This window comes from Eptesicus fuscus, chromosome 10 (assembly GCF_027574615.1).
Source record: "Eptesicus fuscus isolate TK198812 chromosome 10, DD_ASM_mEF_20220401, whole genome shotgun sequence".
NCBI classification, from domain to species: Eukaryota; Metazoa; Chordata; class Mammalia; order Chiroptera; family Vespertilionidae; genus Eptesicus; species Eptesicus fuscus.
In genome coordinates this window covers 22,817,167-22,838,458 of record NC_072482.1, presented here as the reverse complement: position 1 = coordinate 22,838,458, position 21,292 = coordinate 22,817,167, and the positions used below count along the sequence as shown (strand labels likewise).

Below are 21,292 nucleotides of genomic sequence, written 5' to 3'. Positions count from 1 at the left end.
AATATATTACTTTTAGAGTCTCTCTAAATAAATAGCTGCCACATTAAAAATAATACACACACACACACACACACACACACACACACACACTAGTGGCCCGGTGCACGAAATTTGTGCACATTAAAAGGGGATTAGAGGAAATAATTTAATATTGCTATTTGCCCTTTCTCTATAATAGAAGTGTCAGAGATGAAAGAAAATTAGTAAAATGTATATGAAAATCTTCCTCCTATCAGAGTCTGGGGCACACCACGGGACCCAGAGTCAAGTCCCCGCTCACCCACATGCGCCTCAAAATCGCGTAAGACCCAGATCCGGCCTCCCCCCCCCCCCCCCCCGCCACATTGGGCAAGATCCAGACCCGGCCAGTCCTACCCTTGTCAAGCCCAGCCGAGCAGGAGATGTAGCCTCAGATCCCCTAGCCTGGCATCAGGATGGGGGGCGTAGCCTGAGGTACCCCAGCCCAGACCAGGGCAGGGGGCATGCCTTGAGAACCCCTATCAAGCCCCGCTGGGTGGGGGGCATGGCCTGAGGTCCCCCATCAAGCCCCGCCAGGCGGGGGGTGCGGCCTGAGTTCCCCCAACCCAGCACTGGGGGTGCACCTTGAGGTCCCCCGTCAAGCCCCGCTGGGTGGGAAGCACGGCCTGAGGTCCCCTGTCAAGCCCTGCCAGGCAGGGGGGTGCAGCCTCAGGTCCCCTGGTCCAGTGCTGGGGTGGGGGGTGTGGCCTGAGGTTCCCTGGCCTGGTGCTGGGGCAGGAGGTGCGTCCTGAAGTCCCCTGTCAAGCCCCACCTGGTGGGGGGCGCGGCCTGAGGTCCCCTGGCTTGGCGCTGGGGCGGGGGGAGCAGCCAGAGGTCCGCTAGCCAGCACCACGATGGGAAGTACACCTTGAGGTCCCCCGTCAAGCCCCGCCAGGTGGGGGGCACGGTCTGAGGTCCCCTGTCAAGCCTCACAGGGGAGGGGAAGGGCGTAGCCTCAGGTCCCTGCTGATTGCTTATTAAGGCTCCTTATTGGCCTCAGCTTTGGGTGCAGCCATCTTTGTGATGGAGTGATGGCCAATTAGCATATTCCCTCTTTATAAGATAGGATATCTCAAATGGTAATGACTAGTGTTCAGTTTTCAGTTAGTGCTAGCCCAAGAACTCATGATAGCTCCTGAATTTCATTTTTGTGTCACAGAAGTGCAATGCCCCATAGGAAACTAGCTGTGGTGTAGGTTGATGAATTCATAACTACTAAGTTTACTCTAATAATAATGTTAATCTTCACTAATGTATTTTTAATTTTCAGTTAACCAAACAGTGGTTCAAAAACATATTGTGTCCCTAAACAGAAATTAGCAAATGTTGGTACTTGATATTTGTTGTTTTACCTTTGCAAGAACTCATATATATCCTTGACTTTTGATCTGTAATTTTACAAAATACAATTATACAATTTCTTCACAGAGCATAGGAGAGTACAGTTTTAAAAATACCCATGGTTCAATTTGGGAAATTGAACTGATAGTTCAACTCATTCAATAAAAGTGTGGACACCTACCGTGTGCCTGATTCTATAGCTAATATTTAACAACTGAAATAGATTAGTGCTTTCTTTAATGTAGTTCTGCTAAAGGAGTTAACACAGCAAAAACGCCAGGTTATTTGAGAGGTTTGGGAGAAAAACACCTTACTTTTGCAAAGCCTACATTTGACATCAGCCTCAGAACATTGTGTCTCCCTAACATGATTGCAAAACTTTTAGTTGCTTCTCCTACAATCTACAGTGTTCTATAGATTTCAGGGATCTTGGTTTTACATACTTCATAAATGCATACATTTCACATATTTCTGTATCTTATTGACATGGAAGAAAGCAACTCCATGTATGTGTACATCCTAAGGACGTTTTTAGATCTAAATTTATTTATTATATAGTATTTGTAACTAAGAACTAGACACTTTATAGCTTTAAAAATCATAGCTTTTTTGTCCATGCATTTAAAAATGCTACAGTGATCTCAATAAATACTTTAGAAAATTTTGTTATAGTCTCCAAAATTCCTATCATGGTGCTGAGTACATAGATAACTCTCAATAACTTTTACTTAATTTATTTAAAGAAAATTTGTACAGTTTAATATGAGCTCTAAAATAGAGTTTCTGAGATTTATAACCCAACATAAATATTTAATAAAGAAGACCAAGGCCCCAAAATGGGGAGTACCTCAGGAACTTCCTTCAGAATTTTACATTATCATGCCTGATTTTATACCATTTCCACACAACTCAGGAAATAAATAAGTAAATCTATGATGTATTTACCAGCATAAACCATATCTATAGCAAAAATTAAGGCACAAGTCCTGTTGAGAACAAAGAAATTTTTACCAGATCTACTAAAAACATATCTCCTTTCAGAGATTAAGTAAAATTTAAATGCTCTGAACTTTATAAATATGTCAAAGCATCTCATTCACAGTCCTCATATCTTAGCCTTTACGGACATATGGTCTCCTGGGTGTATGTATATTACGAAGAGAATGAAATCTCTACCATTAGCAGGGACCTCACAACTCTCTCAGATATTTGCAAGATATAAAAAGTACAATCTTCCTATGTATCCATATGTATATTTCCTGAAAATAATAGACATGGTTCACACATATAGAGATTATTTTAACATGCATACGTGGTATATTATTCTCGTGCTTTTCCACAGTTTGAGTTTTCATTTAGAAATAGAAATAGCATTACCTTTCTGGCTTCTTTTATCATTTTCCGAATTGTTTCCTTAATTGTAAGTAGCTGTGCTCTTGGTGGATGAAAGAGGAGGTCTATGTGGGTACCCCCTAAGAGTCCAGGCATCACATATGGCCAGCCTAAGTCAAGATCTGGAGCTTCCACATCAGATTCAATGGGCCAATACGTCCCTGAAGATGAGGTATCATCGCAGGAATTGTCAGTACCATGGATTGTACTTTGTGCAATTTTCTGGACATTTTTCAAAATATAATTAATTTCTTCCTCAGCTAGAAAGTCTGATACTCGCTCCTTGGCAAGAAATTCCTGGTATGCTTCTAGCCCATGTTCAATCAGCGTATCAATGGCTACTCGATACCATTCCTTGTAGTGAGGCTCAATGTAATTGTCAGATTTACACTCATCATTCAATGAGGACAGCAACGACGAAGTCTCCATGCTTGCAAGTGCTTGACAATAGCACTGTCAAATGTCCATTTGTGCAGCAGCAAGAGGTATCTGCGTGTTTTAAAGGGGAAAATTAAGATCAGTTAGTGCTCTGTAATCAAATGTTTGATAACCCATGTCAATTATTAGTTTCTACATTTACTCATTTCCATGACCTCTAGGTTAATATGACATACATTTCATATCAAAAGTGGCATTATTGCACTATAATTCAAAAACTACCACAAAGAGATGTTTGTTTTTTTTACAGACTATTCCTTGATTTTTCATTTGCAAGGCCTCTACTTTCAATTTTTCACCTAAGGAAATACACATTTCTTCTCTGACATCCAGAGAGTCCATCCTTCATAACTTTAATCTGATACTACACAGGGTGGCATCAGTTTCTACAAGCCTATTTGATTCTGGTTTTAATATATATAAAAATAGAATTAGAATGAAATCAGTACCAGGCCAGCCATTAATATAAGTCTTTACTGAGTACTTGTTATGCATATAATCACATACTGATGAAACATTAAAAAAGCACAAAATACTTGCTTTCCAGGAATTTAGTAATTATCGGAAGAGGCAAAATGCACACACGAAGCTGTTTGTTACCACTTTGAACAAAGCCATACTAGTATACTGCTAAGGGCCAAAATGAGTACTGCCTGCTGTCAATGCCTTCAGATAAAAGCAAGTAGAAATCTAAATGGAATACAGGAGTTGTGGATATCCTTGTGTAGGGCGTGGGCTTCAGCTGAACCTGGGGTACTAAGTAAGAATACAACCATGTGGTAAGAATGAACATTTTCATCCCACACAAGACTGAAAAACACACAAAAAGCCCAGAACAGGTATGAGCTTGTACATTCAGGACCTAGTGAAAAAACATGGTCTGCTAGAAAGCAGGTTCCTTTGAGTAGGAGTAGGAGATAACGCTGAATAGACACAACAGAGCCAGGTGTGGAGGGACACAGGAGAGTTCTGTGATTCAGAAAACTTGTGTTTAAAACAATTAGTCTGGCAGTGGGGAATGGAGGAGAGACAAGTATCTAGTCTTTCAGCATTCAAATACCCAGTGAAGAAGTGACAAGTGTATTCAAGAGATGATTCAAAGCAAGAACTCCTGAGATTTGATAGTTTGACAGCGTAGAGGTAGTGAAGAAATTTAAGACATTAAGATAATTCAGGGATCTCTCCCAGGAATCAAATCTGCCTATTCAAGCTCACACCTCATCCTTCACAATGCCCCACAATGTTCAGCATTCAATCACTGAGATACTGGATTGGACTTTATCTTAGTCAAATAAGGGCCTTCCCAGGCTTTTGCAATCATGATCTCCATCGTGTGGAGTCAAATAAAGTACAACTCGGTGATGTGCTACAAGCCCCGAAAGGCTAATTTGACCAAAAACATCTTTGTCAGTGGCCTGGCCCTAATTTCATTTATTTTTCGTTTTTTAAAATAATTTTTAAAAGTTTTCCATTACAGTTGACATACAATATTATGTTAGTTTTAGACATTTTTATAACTTACAAAGTAATCACCTGGTATGTTTAGTACCCATCTGAAGCCATACATAGTTATTAGAATGCAGGGTGGGGCAACATTAGGTTTACAGGTTTTCGTGTGGGGAGCCTGACCCTAATTTTCAATTGTCCACTGAACTCAGCCTTTTCAGACTCAGGCCTACCAAAATTCAAATCAGATTTGGGAGGGTCACCTAGGAACCATTACCATTTGTTTATTCCTTAGCTCACAATATGTAACAGAAGTCACTAATCATACAAAAAAAGTTGAAAAGGGATGGACAATAAGGGACACAAGTTTCGCTGGGCAGGAAAGGACCAAAAATGATCCAGCATCTACTAAGCAGAGCTGAGGAGCAAAATTAAGAGTCCACTTTACTATTTCAGTGGAGACAATACTCTCCCCATCTCCAGGCTCAGAATTTTCACTGGCACTCTAAAAATATCAAGAACCTAAAGATTAAACCTGATATAAGATTAAAGACAGAATATGTTCATGCTACTGGCACGTACTGTGTAGAGGCCAGGAATGCTGCTAAACACACTTTAATGCACACGACAGCCACCCATATTAAGGAACTAACTGGATCAAAATGTCCAGGGTGCCACGGTAATCTTCAACTTGCTCACTTCATATGCATGGCATCATACTACTAATTAATGACCTTTCAATGTTCATTAAAATTCTGTTACATGTAGTATCCATTTGTAACAAAGAAAAAAAGGTTTGTATCTACTTAACAGAATCAATCCATTTGATTAAAGTATATTTCCCTAAGGTTTCGTGAGGTGTGATTTTCATTTGGTAATTCTAGTCTATGACAGGACAAGGATCCAGTGATTGCATGAAAATCACACGTATTACTTCTAATTGTTAGAAATGGTAGGTAACTGCTGGTTTTTAAAAAACACACACAAACACACAAAAAACACATTGTGTTTTCTCAGCACTAATTTCTTAATTTTAAAAATTTAACTTTTGAATTCCCATAACATGTGATATTAAAAACCCATTACCTATTTGGAAGTTAAAATGCATAAAGTAATTTAAAAAACTGTATTCGTTTTTGAGCTTCATCTATGCAAAATATACTTTACTACTGTAAAAAATTATTTCTTGAACTATGGGTAATTCAAGAAATCATAGAGGTCAAAAGAACTATGAATACAAAATAAAACCATGAAGACATAGTTGAAAAGTTAATCATGGAAGAAACAATTGAAAATGAGAACAAAGCAAAATATTATAGGCCTAATCAAATAGCAATGCCAGATACAAAACCGAAAAATACATGATAAAAAAAAAATGCAATAGCCCTGGGCATGGAAGTTGAGATAGCCTATACAAGGGTTTAAGATAAGAAATGAATACACTTGATATTGTCCTGCTAAAGAAGTAATACTCTGACCACAGTCTAGAGTTATGCATAAATTTGCATTTCTAGAATAACCAAAAACACACCAAAGGCTGTTTTGTGAAGGAACCATCTACAAAGAAATTTTAAAGGAGAAGAGCAAGGTAATGGCACTTGCATGAATGGTTACTGCAATAAAATAGCACCTGTATTTAGACACAGACTTAATATTAAACTCTTAAGAGTTCAATCACTGAACATTTGAATGGCTTAAATTGAGAACAAAAATTAATTGGGTATGCCTTTAGACATATAAAAGCACATTATTTTATTAATAACCATTAAACACTCCTAGAAAGTACATGAACATACATGATAGAATTAATGAGTAGAGAAAAATAAAATCTCGCAATGATGGAAAAGCTGAACAAACTGCTAGGCTCACGTACTAGTTAAGTGACTCATTCCAGAAAAACAGTTTTGTATAAAAAGAGGCTCACATCCATTCCTCAAAACCATTACAGACTGCACTTGATATTAAATGTTTAATGTCATTTTTGGAAAGTATAATTTCCAAACATTAAATATGTAAATACAAAGGATACAAAACAAAGTATAAAAAATTAGATTTCAAAACAGTTTGGCAGTTTCATTTATAAAACTAAATATGCAAATGCCATGCGATACAGCAATTGCACTCTTGGAATTTATCCCAGAGAAATAAATTTACTTTCACTCAAAAACTGTCCATTAATGTTCTAATGGCTTTATTCGTAATAGCCCCACCTAGAAATAACTCAAATGTCCTTCAACAGGTGAATATGAAACAAACTATTGTACGCTCATTCTACGGAATACTATCAGCAATAACATGAACAAGCTATCGATCCATGTTATAGCCTAGATGGATAGGCAGAGAATTGTGCTGAGTAAAGAAAAAAAAAAATCAATCCCCAAAGATTAGATGCTACATAATTCCATTTATATAATATTCTTGAGATGACAAAATTATAGGGTTGGGGATCAGATTAGCGGTTGCCGGGGTTTACCTCACTGAGTCATTCTAAGAAAGGTGTGTAGAGGAGGGAGAAGGAAGTGACTCCAAAAGGGCAACAGGAATGATCTTTGTGGTGATGGAAATGGTCTGTACCTTGATAGTATCAACATCAATGTACTGGTTGAGATATAATATTATGGCTTTTGCAAGATGTTACCACTGGGGGAAACTGAGTAAAAGATACAAGCAAGCCCTAGCTGGTTTGGCTCAGTAGATAGAGTTGGCCTGCAGACTGAAAGGTCCCAAGTTTGATTCCGGTCAAGGGCACATGCCTGGGTTGAGGGCTCAGTCCCAAGTAGGGGGCATTAAGGAGGCAGCCGATCAATGATTCTCTCTCACCATTAATGTTTCTATCTTTCTATCCCTCTTCCCTTCCTCTCTGAAATCAATAAAAATATATTTTTAAAAAAAGAGATACAAGGTGCCCTAACGGGTTTGGCTCAGTGAATAGAGCGTCAGCCTTCAGACTGAAAGGTCCCAGGTTCGATTCCGGTCAAGGGCATGTACCTTGGTTGCGGGCACATCCCCAGTAGGAGGTGTGCAGGAGGCAGCTGATCGATGTTTCTCTCTCACTGATGTTTCTAACTCTATCCCTCTCCCTTCCTCTCTGTAAAAAATTAATAAAATATATTTAAAAAATAAAATAAAAAAATAAACTGAGTCTTAAAAAAAAAAAAGATACAAGGAAACCAGCTGAAATATTTCTCTCACCTGCCTGTGAATTGACAATAATCTCAAAATAGGAAAGTTTAAAAAACAAATACTGATACGCAATTTCATGGACCTTGAATAGAAAAAAACACACACACAATATATAGAATCAAGGGTGAGAGCTTATTTGTAGGGTCAGATTGCCAGGTTCAAAGCCAGCTTGCCCGATTACAGTGAAGCTCTTGGACAGGTCACCTATGCCCAAAGCCTGAGCTTGGTCACGTGTAGAAAGAATAACAGCAGTCTTCACCTTATTGAGTCATTGTAAAGAGTATATGAGGTAAGTCACTTAAAGTAAATGCTATTAACTTTATTACTTTACATTTAAACAACCTATTAAAGTAAAATTGCCATAAAGACATAAAAAGGTTTTATCACAAAAGTGTTTTTTTTTAAGATTCAAAAAAGATAATGATTCTGTCATACCATTGGCATTGTCACTCGCTATTTCAGCAATTGAAGCATTAAATAAACAGCCAAACAAACCTAGTGTCAATTTGTTTATGGTTTCTGATCTGAGATTCACTGAGAAGTCTTCTGAAATAATAAGTCAATGGGAAAATGCTTCCAAGAGAAATAACAATGTTGTTAAATCACAAATAGTTTGAGCTTATAATTACTGTATGTAACTAGTGTGCAAGCAGAAGACCCAAAGGATCACAGCTGCTAATGTCTCTGAATTCCCTTTTCCAATTACTGTCTTGGGCTATTTTTATTCAACTATTGATTACTGTTACGGGTTCAAGTGTGTCTTCCAACAAGATATGTTCCAGTACAAATCCTCAGTATCCGGGGAATGTAATCTTATTTGGAAATGGGGTCTTCTTTTAGATGTAATCAAGTTACAATGAGGACATATTCAATTAGAGTAGGACCCAATCCAATATGACTGAAGTCTATACAAGGAGAGAGTTGCCAGAGACAAATACAGAGGGACAAATCCAAGTGATTACAGAGGCAGAGATTGGAACACTAAGGACTGACAGCAATACCAGAGGTAAGAGAAAGGCATGGAACAGGTTTTTCCCAAGACCCTCCAAAGAAAACATGGTCCTGATTTAGGACTATTTACTAAAATCTAGAACTATGAGATAATAAAGTGTTCTTTTTTTGTCCAGCTTTATTGTTTTATTTTGTTTCAGCAGGACCAGGAAGCTAATACAAATATACATAAAGATTGCCTTTACTTTTAAACCTTAAAATTTTAAAATAAAAGAATCTAATAAGTAAAAAATTAATTTTCCATTCAGAAATTATTTCAAGTCTTTTATCTGGCTTATGTGAGGACATAAAACTAGTTCTCTGACATAATTTCTATCTTACGTAAATTTTATTAAGGATCATTTCAGTCTTTCAAATACTAAACAAAAAAATCTCAAATCAATCTTTTTGAGATAATTGAATTTTTTATATTTATCAAAATTTCTACCTACAGAATATGAGAAAATGTTTCATAAAGAAATGTTGGAAACATCTCTGTCTCATAAAATCTTAATCCATGGTCCACAAGAGTTGGAAATCAAGTATCTCTTCTTTCTTCAAAATATTAGCTACCAAAATTGTGTTCACTTTGAATTTGATTGTCAGAAATTTAAGATGACAATTAAAACATTCAAGAAGCTACTATCAAGTTAAAAATTCACTCTAATACTTAAGCTGTCAAGTACAATTTGATATCTAAGTTGGCATCCAAACTTATTAAAAAATTGTAAGCTGGCTTCATAGTAACACATAAAAAAAAAATGGCCCAATGGCACAGATCACAGGGTATAATTTTTGGCAGGCCAAGGAATACATGAACATACAGCACACACAGTCCCAGGGTGGTGGGTGCAAACATCTCCATATGCAGATTACTGGAATCACCCATCTCATCAAACCTATGAAAAGAATAAACCTAAACACTCAAATTAATTTCATAAATCTCAAATGAAAATTCCTCTTCTTATACCTAACATTTCTTAATTTCCTTAATTTATTTTAATTGAGGGGTGGGGTGATGTTATATCACTTTCTCACCAAAATAATTCCAGGGTTTATTTATATTGGCTGTTATTCAATATATTTAAAGACCTCCAATATATATTAATGACATTTAAACATAATCATTCACTATCATGTGGAAGCACTGAGTGATTCTGGTAGAGAAATTCATAGAGAAAAGCAATAAACCCTTAACTCAGAGCATACTAGTATACTCAACAGTCAAAATGCAGAGGAATACTCTATGCATGCAAGTGAAATTAAAGCAAAATACTCTTTTACCAACAACCAACTACTCCTGAATTGTATTCCATCATGATATTAGCATTCCAGGAGCTCAAATGATGGGGCTGTATCGTGCACTTTGCCAAAGTGCTCCATCTTGCCCTCGTTCTGATCAATGTGTGTAATAGGAACTAAATGAGATAAAAGCTCTCAACTTTATATCAGCCATAAAAACTGCTAAAACACAGGTAGGTAATAAAATCCTTTCTTACTGAACACCCTCTTTCTGTATGTATTCAAGCAGAGCACATATTTTTGACAGAGTCTTATAATGTGCAACAAGTTGGGTTTTGGGGCACCCCCATTTCAAACTTCTAAGATGATTATTTATTTTGCCTGCTGAAAAATTGTGGGATACCCACAAACCTGCTAACTTTGCTTGGAAATAGGGATATGGTTTGGAAAGTGTTTCTTATTCTGGTAGGACAAGGAACTGCCTACTGCCCCTTATCCTGCTTCCCTGTTTCTTCTGAGTTAGCCTTCACAGTTCGGCTTCTTTTCTTTTCTTTTTAAATTTACATAAATGTTATGCCCACCCATTATCAAATGCAAAACAAACAAACAAAAAACTCAAGAAAGTCAAAAGCCGCCTCTAGTTATTTTAAGAGCATGGAAAAAATGCTTATGTTATGATGCTCTGTGGATAACAAGCAGGCTACCAAGCTACCTAAGAACAGAATTATAATTATATAAAATTCATCCAAAAACAAAAAGAAAAACATATGCATAAAAATAACAGTGGTTGTCTTTGAGCGGTGGGTCTATGGTTCCTTTAAATTCAGTAAAAAACATATTTACCAAATGTTTTACCAATGACTACGCATTGTTTTGCACTAGAGAAAAAGAAAAGTTTTAAAAGAAGTACCCTAATATTGTTTGTTTTTTCCACTTTAGAATATCTTCCTTTCCTTTCATTCATGTACTAAGTTGATAGTAATAGGTAATTCAAAACCCTGCATATAAGATCCTATATAATAAAAGGCTAATATGCAAATTGTCCCCTCGACCAGGAGTTTGACCAGGGAGCAGGGCCGGCTGGCCAACCTCCTGCGTCCCCTCCCCCAGGCCAGCCGGATTGGCTCCAATCAGGGCGGGCTGGCCGGATCCCACCAGTGCATGAATTCGTGCACCGGTCCTCTAGTATTTTAATAATTCTTACAGAGAAACACATAAGCAAGCACAGAACATCCAGAAACTAAAGTTACATGTGTAAGGGACCATGAAGGAAAGAAAAAATAAAAAAATAACTACAGGCACTTAATGAGGTCTTGGCAAGTAGCTCACTGACAATGTCATCTCTAAATCTCAGGGCAAGGACGAGAGCCACTGCTGGGAGCTCCCACAGCAATTTCCATTAGTGACCACTTCTTATGCATTAGTTAAATGCATTATTCTTCACCTTCTTTACTAGACTATAGGATCTGCTAGCACAATTATTAATGCTCAGAACATAATTGTTAAGTAAACTAATAATGTACTGCTGTAATAATGCAACAGCATAAGCCTTGATGACAGGCTCCCAAAATGCTTAAGTATAAATGTGTAAAATATACTACCAAAAAGAACTTTACAAGATTGAAGCACATATATGTTAATGTTAAATGGAGGTTAGGTTTTTTGATAATACAAAATATTACCTATTTGTAAGTAGAAACCCACTGAGTACTATAAAAGTGATTCGATAAATCCACAGATCACTGTCAAAAAATATAAATACTGATTTCAAATGAGCACTCTGTCAGAAAAGTAAATAATGTTGTCAAGTGTTGTTTGGGGAATCTCCCCAAAATTTGTATTTTGAAATGTTAAATTATGTTACCCATTCTGAAAGTAGTTTCTGTGCATTTGAATTAGTTTTAATAAAGTTCTAGGTCTTAGTCTTATGTTTTTCAACATAAATGGTGATAAAAATTAGCTGTAAAGCATGACATATTTCTCCTAAGCTTTTGATATCAGTTCTGTTATTATATCAATTTATATCAGCAGAAAAAATTCAGTGGGTGTTTCAGTGAATTATGAACATAGATGTTAATCATTAAGGTGAAATTGGAGGAAACTAAATATTCCAGAGCAGCCCTGAGTTTAGAAATGCATAGTTTACAACAGGATAAAACAAAGAAATACAAGGCTTAAATTTATCCAATAAATCATCCAGGTCCTAACCCAAATTCTGGTTTCAAGAAATACGTATCTCTCTCTACTCTAAAGGTAAGTAAAACTTGCAACAGGATCAGGAGCTTTTTTTCTTTTTGAGAATGCTAGAGTGCGGGGGGGAAAGGATTTTTAATAATGACTACTGACAGTGCTGACAGTTTCTGAGAATCACTGCAGAGAAATCCTCAATGCCTGGTTCTAGGACAGAAGGAAGAATTTCCTTCAAATGCCTTCACAGCTACTTATTTTCCTGTTGTGCAGGCTTGGACTTGGGAGCTTTAGTCATCTCTACTGTGAAAATTAATAAACAGATATCTCATTTAAAAGGGCTTCCAGAGGCGAGAAGAGAGAATTCCCATGCATGCATCACTTAAGGCAACACTACTGACCCCACAGGAAGAGATACTACTTTACTGCCTCAGGAGGAGGAAGATTCCTCCTTGCCCAGTAACGGCTCAGCCAATGGAAGATGGCCATAATTCAGCCAATGAAAAGTCACTATCCTTCAAACTTTCAGTTTCCTCCAATGGACTCTTTGTTTACAACAATTTCTACCAAGTCCATAAAAGAGCCTTCCTCTCCTTTGTTTCTCTGGACTTGCACTTGGCCATTGGATTGCATGTCCTGAATTGCAATTCTCTTTGCACTCAAATAAATCCATTTTACTGAAGAAATATTTGACTATTTGTTTAAGGACATCCTGCTCTTCCCAGGATAATCTCATCAAGTTTTACTGCATGAAATAACTTATATCCACAGATGAATTGCAAATCTCCACACCTGACTGACTGTTCCCCTAGGTTCCAGACATATATTCAAGTGGTTTCTGGACACCCTCCCTGGATATCTAACAGGTTTCTTTCTTTATATTTAACATGCCAAGTTAATTCCTATCTTAGGATCTTTGTGCTGGTTGTTCCATCTGCCTGGAATGCTCCTTGTTTTCATTCCTATCTTACTCATATGCTACCTCCTTATAGAGAAGTCTTTCAGACTACCCATTTTAAAAACAACCCACCCTCTCTGCCATGCTTAATTATATTTAACTTATGGCACTTATGTAAAATAACTGGTTTTATTTAACTTATAGCACTTATGTAAAATAACAAAGGTATCTGTTTACTTACCACTGCCTGTATCCCACTCACTAGAATGGAAGTTCCTCAAAGGCCACTAAGCTGGTATATTCTAATTTATCAATGCCCCTGTCATATTGGTTATTGCACATTTTGTGTATCAAGGCTATCTTGGATAAGGCCTATTGTCTTGCATTTTAAGTATATTGGGATCTATGTTCCATCCTTTCCTCATTGGGTCATCACAAAGGGTTCTACCTATCCAACTATGTACCTACCTACCTATCCATCTATCCATCCATTCAATCCTCACTCGTTTGCTTGCCTCTCTACCCCACTTCACAACAACTATTCACAGTTCTCTGATTACCATAGGAAGTGGAGTTGAGGATCATTCAACCTGTTTCTTAATCTTAGTATAATTTATAACAAAGACTTTATATATCTATATGAGAGCAAAAAGAGTCAACAGGGGCCCCATGGCGTGAGATGATGAACACATTTCATATGCACTCATCTATTTAAGACAATAAATGTCAATCTTGGTAAACTTTCACATATACAGAGGGACAGGTAAGGTAGGAAAACGGATCAAATATATGTGCTCCAATATAAACTGTTAAAGTGGCTTTTTGAATACATTAAACAAAACCGTTTGCTTCATCTGTGAAAAAGTGAAAGTTTGCAAATGAAATGCCTTAAGAAAATGTATTTTGCTTTGGTATGTCGGGAACAGCTATCAAAAGTCAACTGTTATATTTAGTGGCAAAAAGCAATCTTGGGCTATTAAAAAGTAGAGCTTTAAAAACAGTAATAAGGTTGTGAAAACTGTATAAGTGGGAAGAAATTTATTTGATTAAAATGCCAAAAAATATTAAATGTCAACAATATACCTAGCCAGAAATGATTAATTTCAATTTGTGTAAAAAACCACATACAGAATCAGAACATCTAAAACAACCTCAGTGCCTAGCAATCCTTTAATAGTCTTTTCCCTTATAATTTACTTTTAATCAAGCCTGTTTATATAGCCATATCACAGTTGAAATAAAATGATATTTTATTTTCCCCCAGAAATTAAAAAAAAAAAATCTGATTGGAAAACTACCCCATACTAGTTCAGACCTTTGTTTCCAAAATAATCTGGATTGGCTCCTTTTGCTTGTTTATGGAACACTAGCACATGTTGAAATGAATCCAGATATAAGCGAATACATCTTTAAATGTGTAAAAAGCTGCTGGATGTGTATAGATGGACTTCTAGCTCTTGTGGATTACATATGAACCTGGGTTTCCTGTAATCTCTCATCACAATTGTGTTTAAGTCCTCTGACAATGGTTCTAACCTGGAAGACTATAACTGAGACACAGCTGATGTTTATAAAACTCTAGTCACCTTTGCCTAAACCAGACCTGAACCAGAAAAGGCACCTGGCAGCTCTGTTGATTCACTTGCATTTGTCCTTAATGCACATGTGAAGGAGAAGGGGATGGCTTGATCACATGGTATCATGGCTGCACTGGTGACTTTCTGTTCTGCACAATTCACGTTCATGTGTGTACACTTGTGCAGCTGTGTGAATCTTGCTCTTTCCACTCCTTGGCTGTTCAGAGTTCTGATTTCAAAGACAGGACTCATCTCTTAATCTCTCAACTTAGCTCCCCTCAAAAATGTGGCTGGTATTTAGCAATTTCTACAACATGCATTTTGAAGAGGAAAGACCTTCGCACTCTTTGGAAGGTGTTATCATTGATTTTACTATCTAAACTATCCTCTCTTTCTTCAGTTTTAACCATCTTCTATACAACTCAAGAAAATTACATGAAATGTATACAAAATAAATTGAACTGTTTGAGGTCTCCCCCCAATAATGGTACCACTAAGTTATGATATTAAAATCAAAGAAAACAATTCATTTCCTTAACTCAAACATTTAATAATTTTATCCAGTTATTCACTCTATGTGTGATACACAACACACCTACTTATGCTCAAGGGCTCCTGTCCCAACTTTCTGGGGGATCACATTTTGGATCCAATATCCTTGAAAAGACTTTACGCATTTTTAAGTTTTTTGTATGCTAACTCTTCTACAAATAAGATTTAATCTGCTAAAAGGGAGTAAATCTTCTCTAAAAGCAAATGTGGAATTTAAAATAGCTTGAAGATCCTATCTCAACAACAGGGCTCTGAATCTAGGCTTTGAGTGTGTTCCAGAAGTGACTGCATTCTGAGATCATACTTGTAGATATGAGTGTACTAGAATTCGTCTAGTATTGCACAAATAAATGCTCTTGCAATAGAACACTTTCAATATTACTTTCAATATATATAAATGGATGGGTGTGTTGGGGTGTGTTGTGTGTTTTTTTTTTTTTTTTGCCTGATATTAATAGACATAACAAATGTAGACTTTTGCTATAATTTTAATTTTCTTTGGTATCATATTCACACTGAGATTTTTTTTAAAGAAAAGTCTAATTAGTTCTTTTGACCTTCAATTTTTCTACACTGGACACTGATACTCAAAGTACCTTTTTTGTGATAAATCCAGTCTTTAATCCACCAATTAACAAATGTTTCAATGAACTCCACAGCAAGGCTATCAGCATATCAATATGCAGTTTCAGGAGTTTTAATAACATTATCCTTCTTTTTACAGTATGATGTGCACTCTTATTTGAATATTTTCTTGCAAATTGAACTTACAAGTTTTTGGAAAATGGAAAAATGAAAGTCTTCATGCTAGTGATACAATGTTTAGCTAATAAATTGACTATAAAAAATGGAAAATCACTGGATGTGCCAAAAGAGGTAAATCATTAGTTTTATTAGGATGATCATTGTACACATGCTCCATGTTAATGGAAAATATATTTTTTAAATGTACAAAATGATAGAAAAATACTGTAGTTAGCATTTAAAGTATAACTGGACACTTTATTTATAATATATTTTAGCTATTAGAGAATACAATTCCCCAAATTGTATAATGTACCAGAGAACTATACTAATAGAAGAGATGACAGATAGAAATTAAAGAAAAACATAAATGAATAAATAGTTGAACAGAAGGAAAAATAAACAAATAAATAGAAGTGTGAAATGGGAGAAGAGGGAAAAGATAAAAAAACAGGATAGAAAAAGAAAAGCAAAAGGATGAGATGAGTAAAGAAGATAAGGGGAGACCAAAGAAAGAAAGGGAAGGGAAGAGAAACACTAAGAAATAAAGGACAGGAAAGACAAAGAACAAGAAGGAACAAAAAGGGGCCAGAAAAGATAAGATTGGACAAAAGGAATAAAGGCACAATAGAGATGAGAAAAGAAAGAAAGGGTTGAAATTAAAAAAAAAAAAAAAACGAAGAAGAAGAAGAAGAATCACTGGGAAACACTGTCAATAGTTCCTTACTCTAGAAACAACTTTGATTAATTTCACTCTTCTCTAATAAATAACTCGAAGTTAAATTTATTTGAGAAAAACACATATTTTTTAAACATCAGGAAACAACTGTTGAATGAGTCAGATGAGACTAAGTATTTGGAGACATGTACTGTTAAGAATTAAAGCCATCCATTGCTTGTGCATGTATATAAGTGACAGCCTAGGCAGGCCTTCCATGTCAAGTGATTCTATTACAGCCAAGGAGGTGGAAGATGCCACTTTTTAGTGCTTTGAAAACTGCCTTTTCTTACCCAAGTGTGTAATGGTTGTATAATTAAGGAAGCAATCTGATGACAAATAGAAAACTAAAACCCTTTGAAATGAAAATTTGGCAATGGAAGTGGAAATAGTGAGCTTCCCAGTGGTACTTTGGGGAGACCTTATAGTTAACGTTATTTTATGGTACCCTTGATTAGAAGTGACCGCAGAGAATTTCGGAGCAGACTGTGACACACTAGTGATCATGTAGTCCAAACCCTTTACCACACCAGTAAAAAACCTGTGAGGCCAGTTGAATGTAAGTACTTTCTCCAAAAGCACAACTCATAAAGGTCCATTAATGTTCTATTTCTCAAATAATTAATGAACGTATATAATATCTGATGAGACCTTCAGAGAATATGAAGGCAGGACTAAGTAAATGGATCTGATCCATTAATTTCTGTTTGTACTTAATAATGGTTATTGGGAGCCCAACAGTGAGCTTCCTAAGATTCAGCATAGCTTCCTATGCTACCTTCATATCCCCAGAGTGGAACACGTTGTTGGTGCACAACTGTCAATACACACGTTTAATGAATGCATGGAGTGCAAGAGCACAGTAATGACCTTTAGATATCATGACTCCTTAGCTTGTGTATAAACTCTTTAAAATGAGCTACTGACAGTAACATAGATATTACACCTGACCCTGCCCCAGTACTGACCTGACCATGACTAAGGGATGGGCGCAGTCTACAAACTACTTGACACATAGCTTAAAAGATCAATGACATGTGCCTTTAGGGGACAGGCGGCCTCACTCATAAGGACTTTGTGAAAATGAAACAAAAATACAAACTGGATAGTAATTAGAGATGTCCCCAGAGGAAAAGGTTCCTCATATCATTCAACCATCATGTTATTCAAGTACTTCCCAACATAGATGTGCCCAATGGGTGAGAAAAGTCCTTCTGTTTGGAACATCTTTCCAACCCAGGCTTCTCTTCCTCACAGACTCATACATAGCTGCTGAAAACATCTTTTGCCTCTCTAATTTTCCGCCCCTACTTCCTGTGTATGTTAGCCTCCTGACACCCTAATAAACTCTCCTCCTGAATCCTTCAGCCAATGTGCTTCCACTCTTCTTGACCCCCAAACATACCCTTTCTACTGGAGTTCACCATTTCCCCAGCTCCTGCACCACCACCCCACAGTACTCAGTCTCCAAGGACTGGCAGTGCCAATGCCCCTGGGAACCTTAGTCACCCTTGTGGGGTGTGACAGACACCTCAAAACAGTGCCAATGCCCACTGGCCACCTCGGTAGGAAAGAGGCACTACCTGGAGGCTTCAGCACATTTTCTCAGAGAAATATGAATGGAGTTATTCTTTTAGTGGAACTTAGGTGTTATTTGTACAAAATTTAACCTGTTATTTGTATAAAATGGTATCTTTCAAATCCATAACCATCATTCAGAACTGTATTTCCATGGTGGGAGGGTGGGACAAGGAAGAAAATGTATTCTGATTTTCAAATGATAAATTCACCAACAAAGTTCTAAAATACATTACATTTCCAGATTAGAAATAATTAAGTGAACGAAAGTACACTTCAAAATTAACAGTAACATTGTGTTTAACAAACTGTGAATTATGAAATTTCCCTAGAGCACACAATATTTTGCAAGTTACAGAGGGAGAGACATGTAAACTTACCTAACTAGCTAAACAAGGCCAACCTGTAATTTTACAAATAATTGGTTAAATTAAGCTAAGTGGAGCCTTGTCAAAAGGCCTCCGCCAACCAGATTTATGTTACAGAAGAAGCCTACTTTCCTACGGTCACATTTTCACCACAATATTCCGCCAACTTACAGTACAATGTTAAGTCTTGGAAACTCATTACTGAGTAATATACTGGTAACTGAATGGAAAACAGGTATATGAGTTGTTGCAGGGTAAATTGTGGTCAAGAAAATACTCAATGTATGAACCTCCACTGTAAACTGGAAGGAGCTCTGGTACCAGGAGGGGTTATAATAAAACGAATAATAAAATTAACCCATCCCAAAAGCATTTACTCAGTTACAGTTAAAGTAATAATCTCCAGAGAGTAATCGCAACAGACATCACTGAGTCAGCACCAGAGAGGTGCGGTTTGTCTGCATCTGTGCAATCCCTTTCAACAACTGCTCACTAGGTGATGCTTCCCACAATACACTGGGAGCATCTGCGGTCTAGAATGTGCCAGCTGTGAAGGCAGGACCCACCCAGCCCCTCAGGCAGACTCTGTAGGGCGCAGTCAGCACCAGTAATAGGTGTGTGCACCACGTGTGACCTAAGCCCAAAAGCAAGGGAGGTGGAATCTGGAGCTGGAGAGTGTGGGGCTTCCACCCCGCTGGGAACTGTGGGAAGACAGGGAGAAAACAAACCAAACAAAGGCCCACCCACGCCTCCCTCCTTCATCCTGTTTCACACCATTCTCATTCTTAAGCTACTTTGACAAAACAAAAAGACCAGCTTTCTCTCCCAAGTCCCTTTCATCATTATCCTATTGCTTGTCAGGGCGGATTCAGCCAGTCATGGATTTCCCTGGGGCTCTGGCACTTGTTGGGGATGAGAAAGGGAAAGAAGGGAGGTGCCTGTCAGTAAGTGGCCTGGCAAGATGTCCAGCATGTGGGGATCTGGATGGGAGCTGTTGAACATGAGTCTTGTGTGTGTGTGTGTGTGTGTGTGTGTGTGTTCTGGCCTCCTTGGTTCTCACCTGCACTTTCAAGTCAGAGACCCTCTAACCTCATCCCTTCATGATAGTCAACTTGCTATCCTGGGTTCCCATAACCTCAGACTCCACCCTATAAAGCACTCTGGTCTCTTTACAGGCCCCAGGATTCCAACAACTAACACATGCACACTATCTGCCTCCTCAGCCGCCTTCTATAGGGAATACTTCTCCCGGCAAGTCTCAAAGACTAGGCCTGAAGTTTCCAGGTGCCTTTCCATGGGGCCATCTCTACTAGTCACACTCTCCTTTTAGGGTGACCACCACCTACAACAGTGGTTCCCCAAATCCCATACAGTATACCCCACAATCACCTGCCCAGCGAATCAAGGGTACGGACGGGCCCAGGCTTAGGTCAACTCAAGTTTGAAAAGCTCAGTCCACCACTAATCTGGAGGCAGAAGCGGGATTGGATACAAATAAAAAAGAGATTTTTCGCAAGAAAAACTTTTCCTTCTCCAGTCCTGCTCTTCAAGTGAGATCTAAAGAACACCCCACCCCACGCCCCCCATGCAGCCCAAGCTCCCCACCTTTTCCCGGTACTTCCCACCCCCCTACACACACGCCCCTCCACCTCCACCTCCACCCTTCCTTCCTCCAGGAGGCTCTTCCCAGCCCCTCTCCACGCTTCCTCCCCGGGTCCCCAGCGGACTCTCCAGAAAGAGGGAACAAACCCCACGCCCAGGGCGGGCGCCGCCTGTCCCCGGGGGGAGCCCGAGCCCACTCCGCCTGAGCCTTCACTTTTCAAACTTCCTCCCTCCCTCGCGCGTCCACGAAGGGCAAGAAACCAGACCAGGCACAGGAAACACGCTCCGCACCCCGGTCCGTGTCCGACCCCGCGCGCGCGCTCCCTCGCAGGGAGAGGTCCCTTCCCCTCCCCGCGGCCCAGGGTGGGCGCGGTCCCGGGCCCCCGCCGCGCGCCCCTCCCGCCCGCCCGCCCGCCGAGACCCGGAGGGGAGCCGGGAGCCCCGCTTACCCCCAGGAGCGCCCGCCGCCGCCGGTTTGCCGCCCAGGAAGCGGGAGCGCGAGGGCGGGCAGAGGAGTTACCTGCCCAGCGTCAGGCCGGCCCTCCCCGCGCCCCGCGCCCCCGGGGCGAGGTGCCGAGCCGAGGGAGGGCGGGTGCGGGGACCAGTTACAACAAGTCCGCAGTCGTGTCACACCAAACTCCGTGCAGCCGGAAAGCGCCTCGGAACCTGTCTGAACTCAAACACCCAACCCTCCACCAGCAAAGTCTGAAGCTGTTCTTTCCAATCCGCCCGCCAGTAATTACAAGTCCCCGCCCCGGGTCCCGGCGAGCAGAGGCCCGGGAGGGCGGAGGCGCGCACCTGGGCAGAGGGTGGGCCGGCCGAGCAGGGCTGGGCTCCCATTCCCCGCCCTTCCAGGGCTCCGGAATGCACGGAGGGGAGGCCCAGGGCGCTGCAGGGTGAGAGCCGGGGTCCCAGCACCCTCATGAGTGGGGCGGATTCAGCCCCCAGTTGATCATTCCCATCAGCAGCCAGCAATGCAGACCCCTACCCAACCGCCAGAGAGTTTCCAGGCTTGGAA

General features: G+C 39.2%; 1 protein-coding gene across 1 annotated transcript in view; it reads right to left on the bottom strand.

Annotated features, from left to right (window-relative positions):
* FAM83B (family with sequence similarity 83 member B) overlaps window positions 1-20,993 on the bottom strand; it is an 83,716-nt gene extending 62,723 nt beyond the window's left edge. The window contains exons 1-2 of the mRNA XM_008149574.3: window positions 20,724-20,993; window positions 2,737-3,240 (exon numbers count right to left, since the gene is read on the bottom strand). Coding sequence (XP_008147796.2) covers window positions 2,737-3,180 — 444 coding nt within the window. The 5' untranslated portion in view covers window positions 3,181-3,240; window positions 20,724-20,993. The remainder of the gene's footprint in view (window positions 1-2,736; window positions 3,241-20,723) is intronic.
* Between the last annotated feature and the right edge of the window lie 299 nt (window positions 20,994-21,292).